At 36.7% G+C, this 15286-nt stretch overlaps 1 protein-coding gene across 1 annotated transcript; it reads right to left on the reverse strand.

Moving 5' to 3' along the window:
- Window positions 1–11048: 11048 nt before the first annotated feature.
- Window positions 11049–15041, reverse strand: LOC149552098 (putative disease resistance protein At5g47280). Its single transcript, XM_089787567.1, has 5 exons — window positions 14022–15041; window positions 13235–13635; window positions 12745–13100; window positions 12250–12461; window positions 11049–12087 (listed from the first exon to the last, which is right to left on the reverse strand). Exons 1-5 carry the CDS (start codon window positions 14701–14703, stop codon window positions 11252–11254), a joined length of 2487 nt encoding a protein of 828 aa, XP_089643693.1. The 5' UTR covers window positions 14704–15041; the 3' UTR covers window positions 11049–11251.
- Window positions 15042–15286: the final 245 nt, after the last annotated feature.

Genomic DNA, 15286 nt, shown 5'->3' on the forward strand with positions numbered 1-15286 from the left:
TCTATGATTCCACTTTAAACCATTTTTGAAGAACTATTACATCCATTTTGGGGCTAAAGGTTAATGAGCAACAGACATTTACAACCCTAAATGGAGAAATCATGCATGGTTTAGAAGTTCCACGAAACATACCTCTAGAAGAATGTATGTGCAAGAGACTACACAATAGAAACAACAACTAGACAACATAGAGGATATTATGGGAGTGGCACTGGATTGAATCTAGGAAAGTGTTGTGGTAGGTACTATGACATTGGAATCACTTGCAAGTGTTTTTGAGAATTTATAGTCCAAATATCGAGAGGACTACACGTTGTGTAATTTTTCATGTATTGCATCAGCATTTTCTTATAAGAGTGTTTCAGGTATTGGCACAATCTCCTTGCGTATGATCACAAGTATCTATCACTTATAAAAGTGTTTCAAGGTTGGGAATGACTTCAACATCCTTTGTATGGTTTAGAGGTAATGCCATTGTGGCATATGCTTCTACAAGGGAATGAGCCTCATGATTATGGGATTTACATAGAAGTTTTTTGCTTCTTCAACTCCCTACACTTAACTCTTCACTGAAGTTATTCTTCCAGCAGTGAGAATAGCTGCTACAAATTCATGGGAGCCAAGGGACCCTCAACCTATGCTACATTTTCTAGAGACATGGGGTAAGTTAGTGTCAGCTTCAATACTTCATAACATTCTCGATCATATAGTGATGCCCAAATTAATAGCAGTAGTAGATACTTTGTATCCTAGTAGGGAGACTATGCCAACACATGCATGGTTGCATCCTTTTCTTCCATTGTTGGGCCAACATATGGAGCCTTTATATACAACCATTCATTATAAATTGGGGAATGTGCTTCATGCCTAGCATGCAAGTGATGCATCTACATATGCAATTTTATCACCTTGGAAAATTGTATTTGATCTTGCTAGCTGGGAATATGTAAGCACGGGTTTAGTGAGTTTTATTATTTTATTATTTGGATTCTGGAATATGTATGCAGCAAGGGTAGAGAAAGGGCAAGGGCACAAAGATTGCAAGGGCATGGCACAGAAACGCAATTGCAGAGCTAGAGCATGACCATAGATTGAATGGAGATTATTACAATACAGTCAAGCTCATTCGATGCCATGGACAACAAAAAAACATTTTATCAAGTTTAAGATCTCATATAGGGAGGACAATATTCAAAATTAGTATGAAACAATAAAAATACTAAATATTTAATGATGATAATACATTATAGGAAAAATAGATGACAACAAAATGTAAAGAAAGGGCAACAAAATGCAGAGTAAAGGCATGACTAGGCAATCGTAGATCTCCACACTCCACACTCTTTCACAACTTCTCTATACCCTCCTTCAGAGCTCTCCACAATCTTTCATGTGCAACTCTCCACAATCGATCAAATGGGAATGATTAATGTGAAAAAAAATTTGTTTATAATCACGTCGATGTCACAATTATGACACCAACATCGATATTGTGATGGCGCCAGGGACAATTGCAAAAAAAAACATGAAAATCACCACAAATTACACCACCGATACAATTTGACTCCAAATATTGTAGTGTGAAGAATTGGAAGATGCAATCCAGTTAGAGAGAAGATAAATGAATTGCGAAGAGTAAAAGAGCTTAAGTAGATCTGAATAGGCAAAGATAGTGCTATTTCATAGATCAATCTTTCTATTGTTCCCTGACAGTTACAACAAGTGTAATCTATTAACTAGGTAGATCCTAATAGGTCCTCTTTGTAAATCCTTTAATAGAGTGACACTTTAATTAGTGCTCAAAGTTCTTTAACTAGGCTACTCCTACTAGGGTAAAGATCCTAATAGGGCTAGAGGTAAATCCCTTAACATAGTGAAACTTAAGTTATATTTTTGTAAACTCCTAATAGGGTTAAGCTCCTAATAATTTGTACTTCAAAATACTGCAAATTATTTGTGGTTACTAATCTCCACTACAGTTTTGATCCAAGTTGGGTTTCTACATAACTGAATATATCTATCAAATGTGTGAATGATTTCATGTGTTGGATGTTTCATTCCATGCTTTAAGTTTGATTACTGGTTAATGGTTTAAAAGGTGAGAAATTGTTTGATTTGTTGATTACTAATTCACCCTCTCTCCCCTCTCTTAGTAATCTAATCACTTAGGAACAACAATTGGTATCATAGCTTTGGTCATATATTTTGGTGAAAGTTTAACAAATTGAGGTAAAGATCCAAGATTATGAAGAAGGATGCACTTAAGTTCTCAAGAGGAAACTATCCACTTTGTGTGGAAGGATGAAACTATATCTCAAAGGTATGGGAGAGAAATTCTAGAATCATGTGGTCACATGATATGTCACTCCTGCAAGAACTCTTAATACAGATCAATTGTTGATACAACAAGGACATACAACTACAATGGATATCATTCCTATTTTTTTTTAGATGTAGAATATTTTGATGTCAAAGAACTAGATACAACTCATGATATGTGGGAGAAATTGAAGATCGTTTATGGAGGAGATGCACATGTACAAAAGGTAAAGGTGGACAGCCTAAAAGGAAAATATTATGGGATGAAGATGATGAAGAATGAGAAGATTGAATAATACAACAAAATGGTCAAGGTTGTAGTTGATGCTATTAGAGGTGCTAGTGAAACACTTATTGAAGATAGTGTGGTAAGAAAAAGTATAAGAACCCTAACACCCAAATATGCTATTAGGGTCTCATCTATTTAAGAGGTTAGATCTTGAGGCATGGTGTAGTTACATCGGATTCATTGATAGGCAAGTTGATAGTTTTTTAGCTTAGTAACTTTGACAACAGTATACCTAAGATAGAAGTTTCCTTCAATGCATCTATGACTATTGCTCTTGCAAGAAAAGGAAGAGAAGGTTCTAGTTGTTCATCATCATTCTATTTTGAATGAGGAAAGAGAATAAGAAGAACTGGAGGTGCTACTTGCTAAAAGATTGCCTAGAGGAAGTGGGAAGTTCAAAGGTATCTTACCTTTGAAGTGCTTTAGCTATAAAAAAATAAACATCTCTCTGTCAAATATCCTAAAAACAAGAAAGAAGGATAAGGAAAAGAAATACAAGGAAAACAAGAAAATGTGTTGCATTGCAGAAGAAGGTATTACAATGTAGAGTATGATAGAAAAGAAGAAGAAATTATGTTCATTAGAGTCAAGGAAGATCATACTGAAGGTGGTGAAAAAGCTTTGATTACCAAAATGAATAGTAGATAATTGACAATGGTTGTTCATATCACATGACCGGTGACAAAAGAAAATTCATTGAAATGGAAGAATGTGATGAAGGTGTGGTAATTATATTTTGATGCATTGATAAAAAAAAGTTAACAAATTTTTTAATATGGTAAAATCCATCCAAATCTTCAATTACAACATACTAATTTCACCTCATATTTGTGAAATTATATTGTGAATTGTTTAATAATTTTGATTAAAATAATACTTGACATTGCATTCATTTATGTGTGTCCTAAGTAATGACAAGACCATATGTATATACTATTTTGTACAGCTATGATTTAAGCGACATGCCTCCTTGCACAAAGGTTGAACAATCCTCTCAATAAAGCCCATCAACATTGACAGGGAATAGTTGACCAAAGTGAACTACTTGACTACCTCAGCAACCAACATTCCCAAGAATAGATTGTGCATTGTTTGGTACTTTTGATTAAAATAATACTTGACATTGCATTCCTTTCTGCATGTCCTAAGTAATTATGAGACCATATGTATATACTATTTTGCATAGCTATGATTTAAGTGACACATCTCCTCGCACAAAGGTTGAACAGTCCTCTCAATAAAGCCCATCAACATTGACAAGGACAATAGTTGACTAAAGTAAACTACTCGACAACCTCAGCAACCAACATTCCCAAGAATAGATTGTGCATTGTTTAGTACTTTTGACAGAAATAATACTTGACATTGCATTCATTTCTACATGTCCTAAGAAATTATGAGACCATGTGTATATACTATTTTGTGTAGCTATGATTTAAGTGACATGTCTCCTCGCACAAAGGTTGAACAATCCTCTTAATAAAGCCCATCAATATTGACGAGGACAATAGTTGACCAAAGTAAACTACTGAGCTACCTCAACAACCAACATTCCCAAGAATAGATTGTGCATTGTTTAGTACTTTTGATTAAAATAATACTTGACATTGCATTCATTTCTGCATGTCCTAAGTAATTATGAGACCATATGTATATATTATTTGTGTAGCTATGGTTTAAGTGACATGCCTCCTACACAAAGGTTGAACAATCCTCTCAATAAAGGCCATCAACATTGACTAGGACAATAGTTGACCAAAGTAAACTACTCCACTACCTCAGTAACCAACATTCCCAAGAATAGATTGTGCATTGTTTAGTACTTTTGGTTAAAATAGTACATGACATTGCATTCATTTCTACATGTCCTAAGTAATTATGAGACCATATGTATATACTATTTTGTGCAGCTATGATCTAATTGACACATTTCCTCACACAAAGGCTGAACAGTCCTCTCAATAAAGCCCATCAACATTGATGAGGACAACAGTTGACCAAAGTAAACTACTCCACTACCTTAGTAACCAACATTCCCAAGAATATGTGCATTTTGGACTTTTCTCGTCATGACCAATTTTCCAATTATTCTATTCTAGTGTGTAATTCAAATTCTATGTTCAAGATACAATTATAATATTCAATTTATATTGTTTACTTTCAGCATCAAAATGTTTTTTTAAATGGCAATTATTTTTGCTTGAACATTGCACAAATTTCTCCCATGATGTCCTATTGGAGTTGAATGTCTTTATAAATTTATTTTTAACTACATTATAAATTCACAATGTCTTCTTCAAAGTCGTTATGTTTAGCATAGTACTCAACATTTTCATAATTGTACTCTTGTACTAAGCATATGTCACACAATATGCAAATTAAAATTCTTCTTCCAAATATGAATAGAATTTTTAACTTAAAACCAATATGCCCCATTCCATATAACTATATGACTCCCACAACAAAAATGTGTAAAAAAATTTCACTCTACTTCAACCATATTCTCACTTCACCATAGCTCACCTCCAAAACCATTACACTTTAGGCATGAATTTTGATGGTTGTGTCCCTCATTTACAAAAACATCAATCTGAGATCTCCATCTAAATTGTAACAAGTATTAATCACTAAGCCAGTCCAAATGGAAACACTCTTCTGCAAGTTCAACATGAAGGCAAGGAATTCGGGGGATTTTGATAGTTTTCCATTGCCGACTAATCTTTGTAAGGAAGCAAAGGTGTGCGTAAATACATCCTACACTAATATTTGAGAGAACGATTATGCAAATTCAACTAACTATTGCAGAGATCTCAAGAAATATGTAATGATATAATCAAAATAACAATGAATGCATAACACAATGATTACCGTGGGGAAACCCTTATGGGAGAAAAACCCCACCCTCCAAAACACACACAATGTATTATCAAACCAAGATGATTACAATACACTTGCAATGCAAGTTCTTACAGGAGCACATCACCACAACTCGAACTCAGGGAGACTTCTTCTAGCACCCAGTCTTGTGAACTGAACTCAATTACACAAACATCTCCCCAAGCTCTCCTTTTATAGTGATTTTACAACCTAGAAACCAATTGTGGTTTTACAAAACCAAGGGCAAAAATACCATGCCACATGTTACCCATTTTTGACATTTACATTTCCAAAATGGAAAAAACAACTAGGTTAAAATAGTAATCTTGTCCATTATTTTGTCTCTTAGTTTAGACCCCCATAAAAGTCATAAAAGAAGCTAACTATGCTCTAAAAATTACCCTCCTATATTCTACTATGGATAGGGTACCTTTTGGTATTTTATACACTCTTTTCTAAGATATAAACAAGTGGAAAACTTTCACAAACAAATTCTATAATTTTTTAGAAAAAAAGATTACAAGGTTGAGACACATGTTCTCAACATTCTCTTGATTGTCAAACATCTTGCAAGAGTCAGGGGATCCAAAATATTATGGACTTAATTGCTAGGGACCGAGAGACCCATAGACTCTGAACACCATTTGAACTTCTCTGTGGTCACATTTTTAGTTAATGCATTAGCAACATTCACCAAAGTCTCTACCTTCTCTAGCTTCACCTTGCCATCCTCGATCATATCTCTAACAAAATGATATTGTACATCAATGTGCTTGATCCTAGCATGAAAAGTTGGGTTCTTTGCTAAGCAGATTGCACTCTAACTATCACTATAAATTGTCACTGCACCTTGTTTGAACTCTATATCTGAACACAATCTCTTTAGCTAGATAGCTTCCTTGTAGGCATGAGTAGCTACCATATACTCTACCTCAGTAGTGGACAAAGTGACCATAGCCTGTTGCTTGCTCATCCAACTGATTGCACCACCAAATAATGTGAACACGTGCACAGGTGGATCTTCTACTATCAACATCATCGGCCCAATCTAAATCCACATAGCCTCGAATATCTAAGGAATGCTCGTTTCTTGATCCATGAAAACATATTGAGTACTCTGAGGTACCCCACAAGTATCTAAAAATTCTTTTTACTACATCCCAATGTGCTCTTCTTGGATTAGACACATAACGGGAAAGTACTCCCACTGCTTGGGCAATGTCTAGTCTTGTACAAACCATAGCATACATCAAACTTCCAATAGCACTCTGATACAGTACTCGACTTATCTCTTCCATCTCTAATGGGGATGTAGGACACTGTGAACTAGAATTTGTTCCCATTGTAACAGGAACACTCAATGGTCTTGAATCCTACATATTGAACCTTTTCAGAATAGTACCAATATACTTACTCTAGCTTGGCCAAAGCTTTTTGTTATGTCTATCTCTTATAATCTCCATTCCCAAAATGTGTCTAGCTGCACCAAGATCTTTCATTTCAAACTTTATCAAGAGCTGAGATTTTAATCCTACAATCAAACCTTTTCCCTTGCCCATAAACAACATGTCATCAACATACAAGGCAATAACTAGGAAACCATCACCATCAGATTTGAAATATATACACTGATCAAATTTAGATCGCACAAATCCCAAACTCAACAAATATGTATCAAACTTCTGGTACCACATCCTAGGACTCTATTTTAAACCATACAATGATTTCTTCAATTTACAAACCAAATGACTTTTACCTTTTACCACATAGTGCTCTGGCTGTGACATATAAATTTCTTCCTCCAAATCTCCATAAGGAAAGCAGTTTTCACATCCATTTGCTCAATCTCTAGATCATAAGCTGCTACAATAGAAAGCAAAAATCTAATGAATGTCATTTTGGCTATTGGAGAAAATATCTCACCATAATCTACTCCCTGACCTGAGAGTAACCTTTTGCAACCAAACGTGCTTTATACTTCTCAATGCTTCTATCTGAACCCATCTTCCTTTTGAACACCCATTTACAACCAACATGCTTCTGTCCTTCAGGCAATGGTATAAGGTCTCGTGTTTGATTCCTCTTAAGAGCTGCCATTTCTTCATCCATGGCTTTTTCCCAAGACTCTGAATCCTTCATACCAATAGCCTCTTGTATAGATTTTGGATCATCAATATTAGCATTCAATGCAAATATGCATCTCCAATTATCAGGAGAATACCCATAGCTTTCAGGTGCTTTCCTTTGTCTAGTAGATCTTCGAACAAGATCAGGTTCAGCTTTAGCTTCAGGTACCTCTTCTTCCTCTGATGATTCAGAACTAGTAGAGCTCTCTTCGATTTCTTGTCTTTTTAAGGGCCTCGATTCAACTTTCTCTAGTGTAGTAGGTAGTAGAATCACATCTTTCTTTTCTTCTATTTGTTCTAGCTGCACTATAACAGAAGAAGGCTTAGTTTCTCTAAAAATAACACTTCTTGAATGAAATACCTATTGTGCATCAAGATCCCAAAGCTTGTATCCTTTCACACAATAGCTTTATCTAATGAAAATACATTTAACAGCTTGGTTATCCAGTTTTGTATGCTTCTCCTTTGGCGCATGAGCATATGCTTCACAACCAAACACTCTTAGATGTTTAAGTGAAGGCTTGTGGCCTAACCACGCTTCCATTGGCATCTTATCAACAAGAGCTGATTTAGGAGACCTGTTTATTAGGTAGCAGATAGTGGCTACAACTTCAGCCCAACACTTTTGGTCGAGTCCAGCTCCTCTCAGCATACTCCTAGCCTTCTCTGTCAGGGTCTTGTTCATTCTTTTTGCAACTCCATTCTATTGTGGAGAATATAGAGTTGTCTTCTCTCTTTTAATACCACAATCTTTACAAAATGTGTCAAAATCATTGGAGCAAAATTCACCACCATTATCAGTTCTCAAACATTTTATTTTCTTTCCAGTCTGCAACTCAATCATTGCTTTAAATTCTTGGAAACGACTGAAAAATTCAGCTTTACTCCTAAGGAAATAAACTCATGTTCTTCTACTGAAATCATCAATGAAAGAAACATAGTAAACTGATTCACAAATAGACGAAACATCAACTAGACCAAATACATCCGAATGGATTAGATCCAAAATACATGAGGACTTATGAGAACTCAAATAAAACTGAATGTGGTTTTGTTTACCATAGATACAATGCTCACAAAAATCAAATTCAAGATTGTAGTCATTCAACCCATCAACAAGGCTCTTATTTTTCAAGGTTCGCAAACCCTTCTCACCTAGTGGCTGAGTCTTTGGTGCCATAATATGGTCTTCTCTTTAGGCAACTTTGATTCGGTAGATAGAGCACCCTTGGGTGCCCAAAAACTACGACCACTGTTGAAAGAGAAAACCTCTCCTTTTCCAACTGAGTAGTCTTTTTCACAATCTTATTAGAAGTACTATTGCACTCAACTGTGCATGCACCAAGTTTGTATAATGTACCCAATCTGCTTCCTCTTGCTATCACCATAGCACCTCTCACCATTTTTACACTTGCTTCAAAAAACTGTACATGCACACCCACATCTATTAACTTACTAATAGATAGAAAATTCCTCGCTAGTCTAGGGATATGCAAGACACCATCAAATCTTCTAATTCTACTATCAAAAAATTTCACATGAATCCTTTCATGACCAACAATATCAAGAACTAAGTTATCACCCAAATACACCTTACCACCATCAAAATTTTCATACCTACTAATAGATAGAAAATTCCTTGCTAGTCCAAGGATATGCAAGACACCATCAAATCTTCTAATTCTACCATCAAAAAATTTCACATGAATCCTTTCATGACCAACAATATCAAGAACTAAGTTATCACCCAAATACACCTTACCACCATCAAAATTTTCATACTTACTAAACTAGTTTCTATTAGGAGTCATGTGGAAAGATGCACCTAAGTCTATTGACCATGCACTTTCACCTACACAAGTGGCCAAGGCTACAATCAAAGCATCTTCATCTTTCTTTTCGGACTTAGAATCGAAATCTTGCTTCTTCCTCTTCTTCTTTTTCTTCTCCTCTTTGCAGTCCTTTCGAAAGTGTCCAAGGTTGCCACAATTCCAGCAAATCACCTTAGACTTGGTAGGAGATTTTGATCTCGCCTTATTCTTAGACTTAGAACAGCCATGTTGGTTTTCGTTCTTGCCTCTTTCTTTTGGTATTCCTCAAACACTCAAAACCTCTTTGGCATTCAGAGAGACCTTCCTCCTCATCTTCTCAGAAAGTAGAGAACCAACAACGTCCACCATTTTCAAGACAACTGAAGTGCTTCTTCTGGCCATGACAAGGTTATCCCATGAGTCTGGCAACGAACATAGCAAGATTTGGCACCTTTCTTCTTCATCCATTAACACCCTAACGGAGGTCAACTGAGTCACCAACATATTAAATCTTTCCAGATGCTCATAAATTTGTCCACCTTCTTCCATTCTCAAGAAATACAACTTCTTTCTTAAGAAAATCTTGTTTATAAGTGATTTTGCTTGATAGATCTCACTTAGCTTCTTCCAAAGCTTCTTCGCAGTAGGTTCTTCATGGACATTAATTAGAATCGAGTTTGCAAGACACAATCTAATGAGACCTTTAGCTTTTCTGTCTGTCACATCATATTGTTGGGCTAAAGTCGAATCTGTGGGCTTCAACTTCTTCTCATCAATCGCATCCCATAGATCCCAATCAATCAACATATCTTCCATCTTCAGCGTCCACATCTCAAAGTTTGTGCCAGAAAACTTTTCAACATCAATTCTCCCTGACATGTTTTCCATCTTTTCAATCCTGCAACACAAAAATGAAATACTCTGGACAAGCTCCCACTCAAACCTTCATTAGCTCAAAAAAACCCTATACTCAACAAATAGAACCAAAATTGGTCAGGCTCTAACACCACTTGTAAGGAAGCAAAGGTGTGTGGAAATGCTTCCTACACTAATCTTTAATAGGAAGATTATGCAAATTCAACTAACTATTGCAAAGATCTCAAGAAATGCATAATGATATAATCCAAATAACAATGATTGCATAACATAATGATTACCGTGGGGAAACCCTTCGGAGAGAAAAACTCCACCCTCCAAAATTTGCACAATGTATTATCAAACCAAGATGATTACAATACACTTGGAATGCAAGTTTTTGCAGGAGTGCATCACCACAACTCAAATTCGAAGAGACTTCTTTTAGCACCAAATCTTGCAAACTGGACTCAATTACACAACCTCCCCAAGCCCTCCTTTTATAGTGATTTTACAATCTAAAAACCACTTGTGGTTTTACAAAACCATAGGCAAAACTACCATGCTACATGTTACCCATTTTTGACATTTACATTTTTTAGATGGAAAAAACAACCAAGTTAAAATAGTAATCCCGTTCATAATTTTGTCTCTTAGTTTACAACCCCATAAAAGTCATAAAACAAGCTAACTATGCTCTAAAAATCACCCTCCTATATTCTACCATGGACAGGGCACCTTTTGGTATTTTATACACTCTTTCCCAAGATATAAACAAGTGGAAAACTTCCACAAACAAATTCTAGAATTTTCCAGAAAAGGATTGCAAGATTGAGAAATATGTTCTCAACAATCTTCTCATTACAAATGACATGCTTGAGGGACTTTAACTCCCTTGCAGATTGAGGAATTTTCTTCACGTGAGAACATTCTCTCATGTCAAGACCTTCCAAGCTTGACAATTTGTAAAAGTGTTAATCGTTAAGCCAGTCCAAATGGAAATGCTCTTCTGCAAGTTCAACATGAAGCCGAGGAATGTAGAGGATTTTGATAGCCATCCATTGCCGGCTAATCTTCTCATTACAAATGACATGCTTGAGGGACTTTAACTCCCTGGCAGATTGAGGAATTTTCTTCACGTGAGAACACTCTCTCATGTCAAGACCTTCCAAGCTTGACAATTTGCTGAACTCGTCTGGGAGTCGTTGAATGTGTGCACAAAGTGAAATATCAAGGAATTTCAGCTGTTTCAGATCACCTATGGAGGATGGCAACTCTTCTAAATATGGACATGCATACAAGCGCAGCATTTGCAATGAACTAAGGTTTCTTAAATCAGCAGGCAGCTTAAAAAGATCATGGCAGTTTGTGACAGACAACTTTTGAAGGGAGGTCAAATTACAAATACATGCAGCAAGTTCCTTCAAGTTACTACAGTGATCAATGGTAAGCTCAACAAGGTTGTGGAAATTTAAGTACAGATTTGTCTGCATCCAATTCAGTATTTCACAACCATCACATAGACTGAACGATAGCTTCTCTAATGTAGGCCAAGATTGACAATAATCATGGAGAGGTGGAACAATTATTCTCTCTAACCTAAGACTCTTCAACTCAGATAATGAAGATAGAACAGATAAACCTTTGAGAGTGGCCCGCTTTGAGTTGTAATTAACAATGATGAGGACTTTCAATTTGTGCATGGTCTGTAAAAATGGGGGAAGAAAGTATTCGCTTGCAGAAAACTTTAACACAAGCACCTCAGCTTTAGGAAAGCTCATGTGACACCAGTTCTCCTCATTCATCATCTCTGCACTAAAAAAATGAACCAATCAGCAAAATTGGACAAACTAGTAGGCAACTAAAGGCAAGAGCTGAAATGATACTTGCAAGAATGAGACTCTGCAATCTTTTAACCTCTGAACCAGATGGACACAAATGATGTCGAAGCTTGGAAAAAAATGTACTCAACCTGTGTGCAACGAAACAATCTCAGCATCGAATGGGGAATCTGCATTCCTTTTCCATATTCTGGGAACAGATTTTTCTCTACGTGGCATAATAAGCCTTCTACGCATGTTTATTGACTCTTCTTTCCTGGTCAGGTTTAAAGCCAAGTCCCTTAGGACATCATGCTGAATAAAAAGTTCAAGGCTGTTGTCACACTTGTTCCCAAAGTGATCCCTGAACCAATGTTGCTATATTAGTCAAGACAGATATTTGTAATGTAAAGAAAAGATTCATTCCTCATTCACATCAATAAAATAATAGAAAGCCAACAAACAACCTAATAATGTGCTGTATTTATATTCTAACCAATGATTCAACCATGTTTCTTGAATATATGAGTTGCAAGAATGGCCTTGATTTGCATCCAACATAAATCCAAACAATTAATAGGTGCTAACCATAAGCAAGGAAGCAAGCATAAGTAAAGATAAATAGAGTTTGCCAAAGATTGACTTACATTGTAGTGCTCACAAGACTCAATAGATTTCGACTACTAAGTTCTACAAAAATTCTGTAAGCAGCTTCCCAATCCAAATCATGAAGATGAACCCACAGGTCTAACAATGCAGCCACAGGATTTTTTCTATCTTCTGGAAATATCCCCAAATCTAAAAAACATTCACGAACTTCTCCTTCCAATATATCTATACTAGTCTTCAGGCGGCTGAGAAGCGCATCTTTGTGATAATCTGATATTGGTTCTGCTTGAGAAAGCCTGTTTATTGCATCCCTCCACACTGCAGGGGGCTTATCACGCAGAGAGCTTCCAATCACCTTAAGAGCAAGTGGCAGTCCTTTGCATTCTTTTATTACCTAAATTAAACCGTTCCCAATTGATCAGCCTCTATGGGATCATTACATCTATACAATGCAATCCTCAATCATACAATATAGAATGTAAATTTCTGGTGTTTGCCTGCTTGGGGATGTAGAAAAAGAAAAATTACCTGACAGACTAGATCTTCATCGACTGTTTCTGGAATTGTTTGCTGTCCAAATGCCCAAAAGCAGAACAGAAACAGAGCATCTTCTTCTCTCAATAATTGCAAGTTATACTCGCATTTAGCTTCGACAAGGCTATTTCTAGTTGTGATAACAGTCTTGTATCCTTCTGCTTCAAACAAGAGTTTGTCAAGGTGGAGCTTCTTCCAGACATCATCCAGAACAACCAATGTTGGCTGAGAACTTATTTGGCTGAGCCTTTGCTGGAGCTGCATATGGGCATCTTCATCATTCTGAAAATCGGGTCTCTCGGCACGAACTAACTTATCCCACAGTCTCTCAATAGTTAGCATCAGATTTGGGCTCTGTGAAATTGTCTCGAAAACAATTCTGTCCTTAAAGTGATCTGTACACCAACAACAGAAAATAAAATAAAATCTGCTAATGAAGAAATTTTGTGGCTAACGGTGCACGGTTTTGAGCGGAATGTAGTAAATGGTGTGGCCAACGATTTACTCTGCTGAGAACAACTAACACACCACTATTTATGAAATCAATATTTTGATGAAAATAGTTAGGCTGTGACCCTGTCTCTACAAATGTTTGAATGGATTTTGAAGAGTAAGGCAATAATTCTTGCAGCTACTGCTTAAAAAATAGCCCACATCAACCACTGAAATGATTTCGACTTAGAAAAAGAAATCCCGAAGCAGAGAACAACACAGTTGCGGCCTATAGTAATCCTACATACCAATAAGACTTGAATGATAAAATAGATGAAAATCTTCTCACCTTTGATTTTAGGGTCAGTGCAAAGAGCTGTGGCCAAAGTGGTCTTGCCACTTCCCCCGAATCCTTTCACCGCAACATATGAGACATCTTTGGGGAACAGACGCTCCCGCAGCCCATCAATAGAAATTTGCAAACCTACTGGAGATTTAGGCATTTCAGGAATTTGTAGGGGTCTGCGGATGGGAATCTCTTCGCCGATTTGCAATCGATTTATCGATTCAGTAAACGCCGGCTGAGGCTCTCGTGTTGCGATTTCGCCGTGAACCCTCTCGAAACCCTCCTTCATATCTAAACTGAGATGCCGAATGTCACACATTGTCAGTAACCACCCTTTCTTCGAATTGAAATCGGTAATATACTTTTCCAGAGCTTCAATTTTCGTTGAAAATTTATTGCTCTTGTACAAATTGTATTGGCTGACCTTGGAACACTTCTTTACCAGATCTGTCCCATCCTTCAGCCTCTTATATAATTCCGAAAGCTGATTCTGGCGATATTGGGGAATGTGCTCAGAACCAGTGATCATGACCTCATTTAACAGAGGCATGATATCTTCCAGTGCTTTCTCAAGGCGCTTGCAGTTTTCTTTGCAGTTATAGCTCTTCTTTATGGTATCTTTCACCAACGATAACAGTTCACCGGCAACCGCACCTAAAATGGCCCCGGACACAAGCTCCCCCATTGTCGTTCTACTCTATTATAATTTGATCAATTGGGTCGATCTCACACAAATATGCAGGGACAAATGCAAGCACCCACCAGTGGAAACAAATGTTCTCTTGGGTATTTAGTGAATGCAGAGGATGTGAATATAAATGTGGAGGACGCTATACAGGAAAATGATGCAGAGAATGTGTATATAATTCGTTGAAGGCGCTCTGCAGGAGCAGGATCAGGACCCCAACATTCGGCGTAGCAGTGAAGTAATGTGGGCAGAAACTGCGGGGAAGAAGGATAGAGACAACAGCGAAACTGTGAGCACGAAGATTCCATTCTCAAGTACACTGATTCGCGTGATATGAAGCCAGCTTCTGAGATATCTGATATTGAAGAATGCGCGTCCAAAGCGTAGGACATATAGTAGGTTTTGCTTTACTTTTAATTTTATTAATTAATTTAAAAATCACAGGATCACTCTTATGTGAAATTTAAATTAATTAATAATTTTTTCAAAATGTCAAATCAGGTACATTTATTTGGCTATTTAGCCAAGGACAAGGCATCTAAGGAGAAAGAGAGTGAATTACTAAGCTGACTAAAGAGTT

The sequence above is a fragment of the Cupressus sempervirens genome, chromosome 6 (assembly GCF_028749045.1).
Source record: "Cupressus sempervirens isolate cs-2001-9-10 chromosome 6, ASM2874904v1, whole genome shotgun sequence".
Classification (NCBI taxonomy): Eukaryota; Viridiplantae; Streptophyta; class Pinopsida; order Cupressales; family Cupressaceae; genus Cupressus; species Cupressus sempervirens.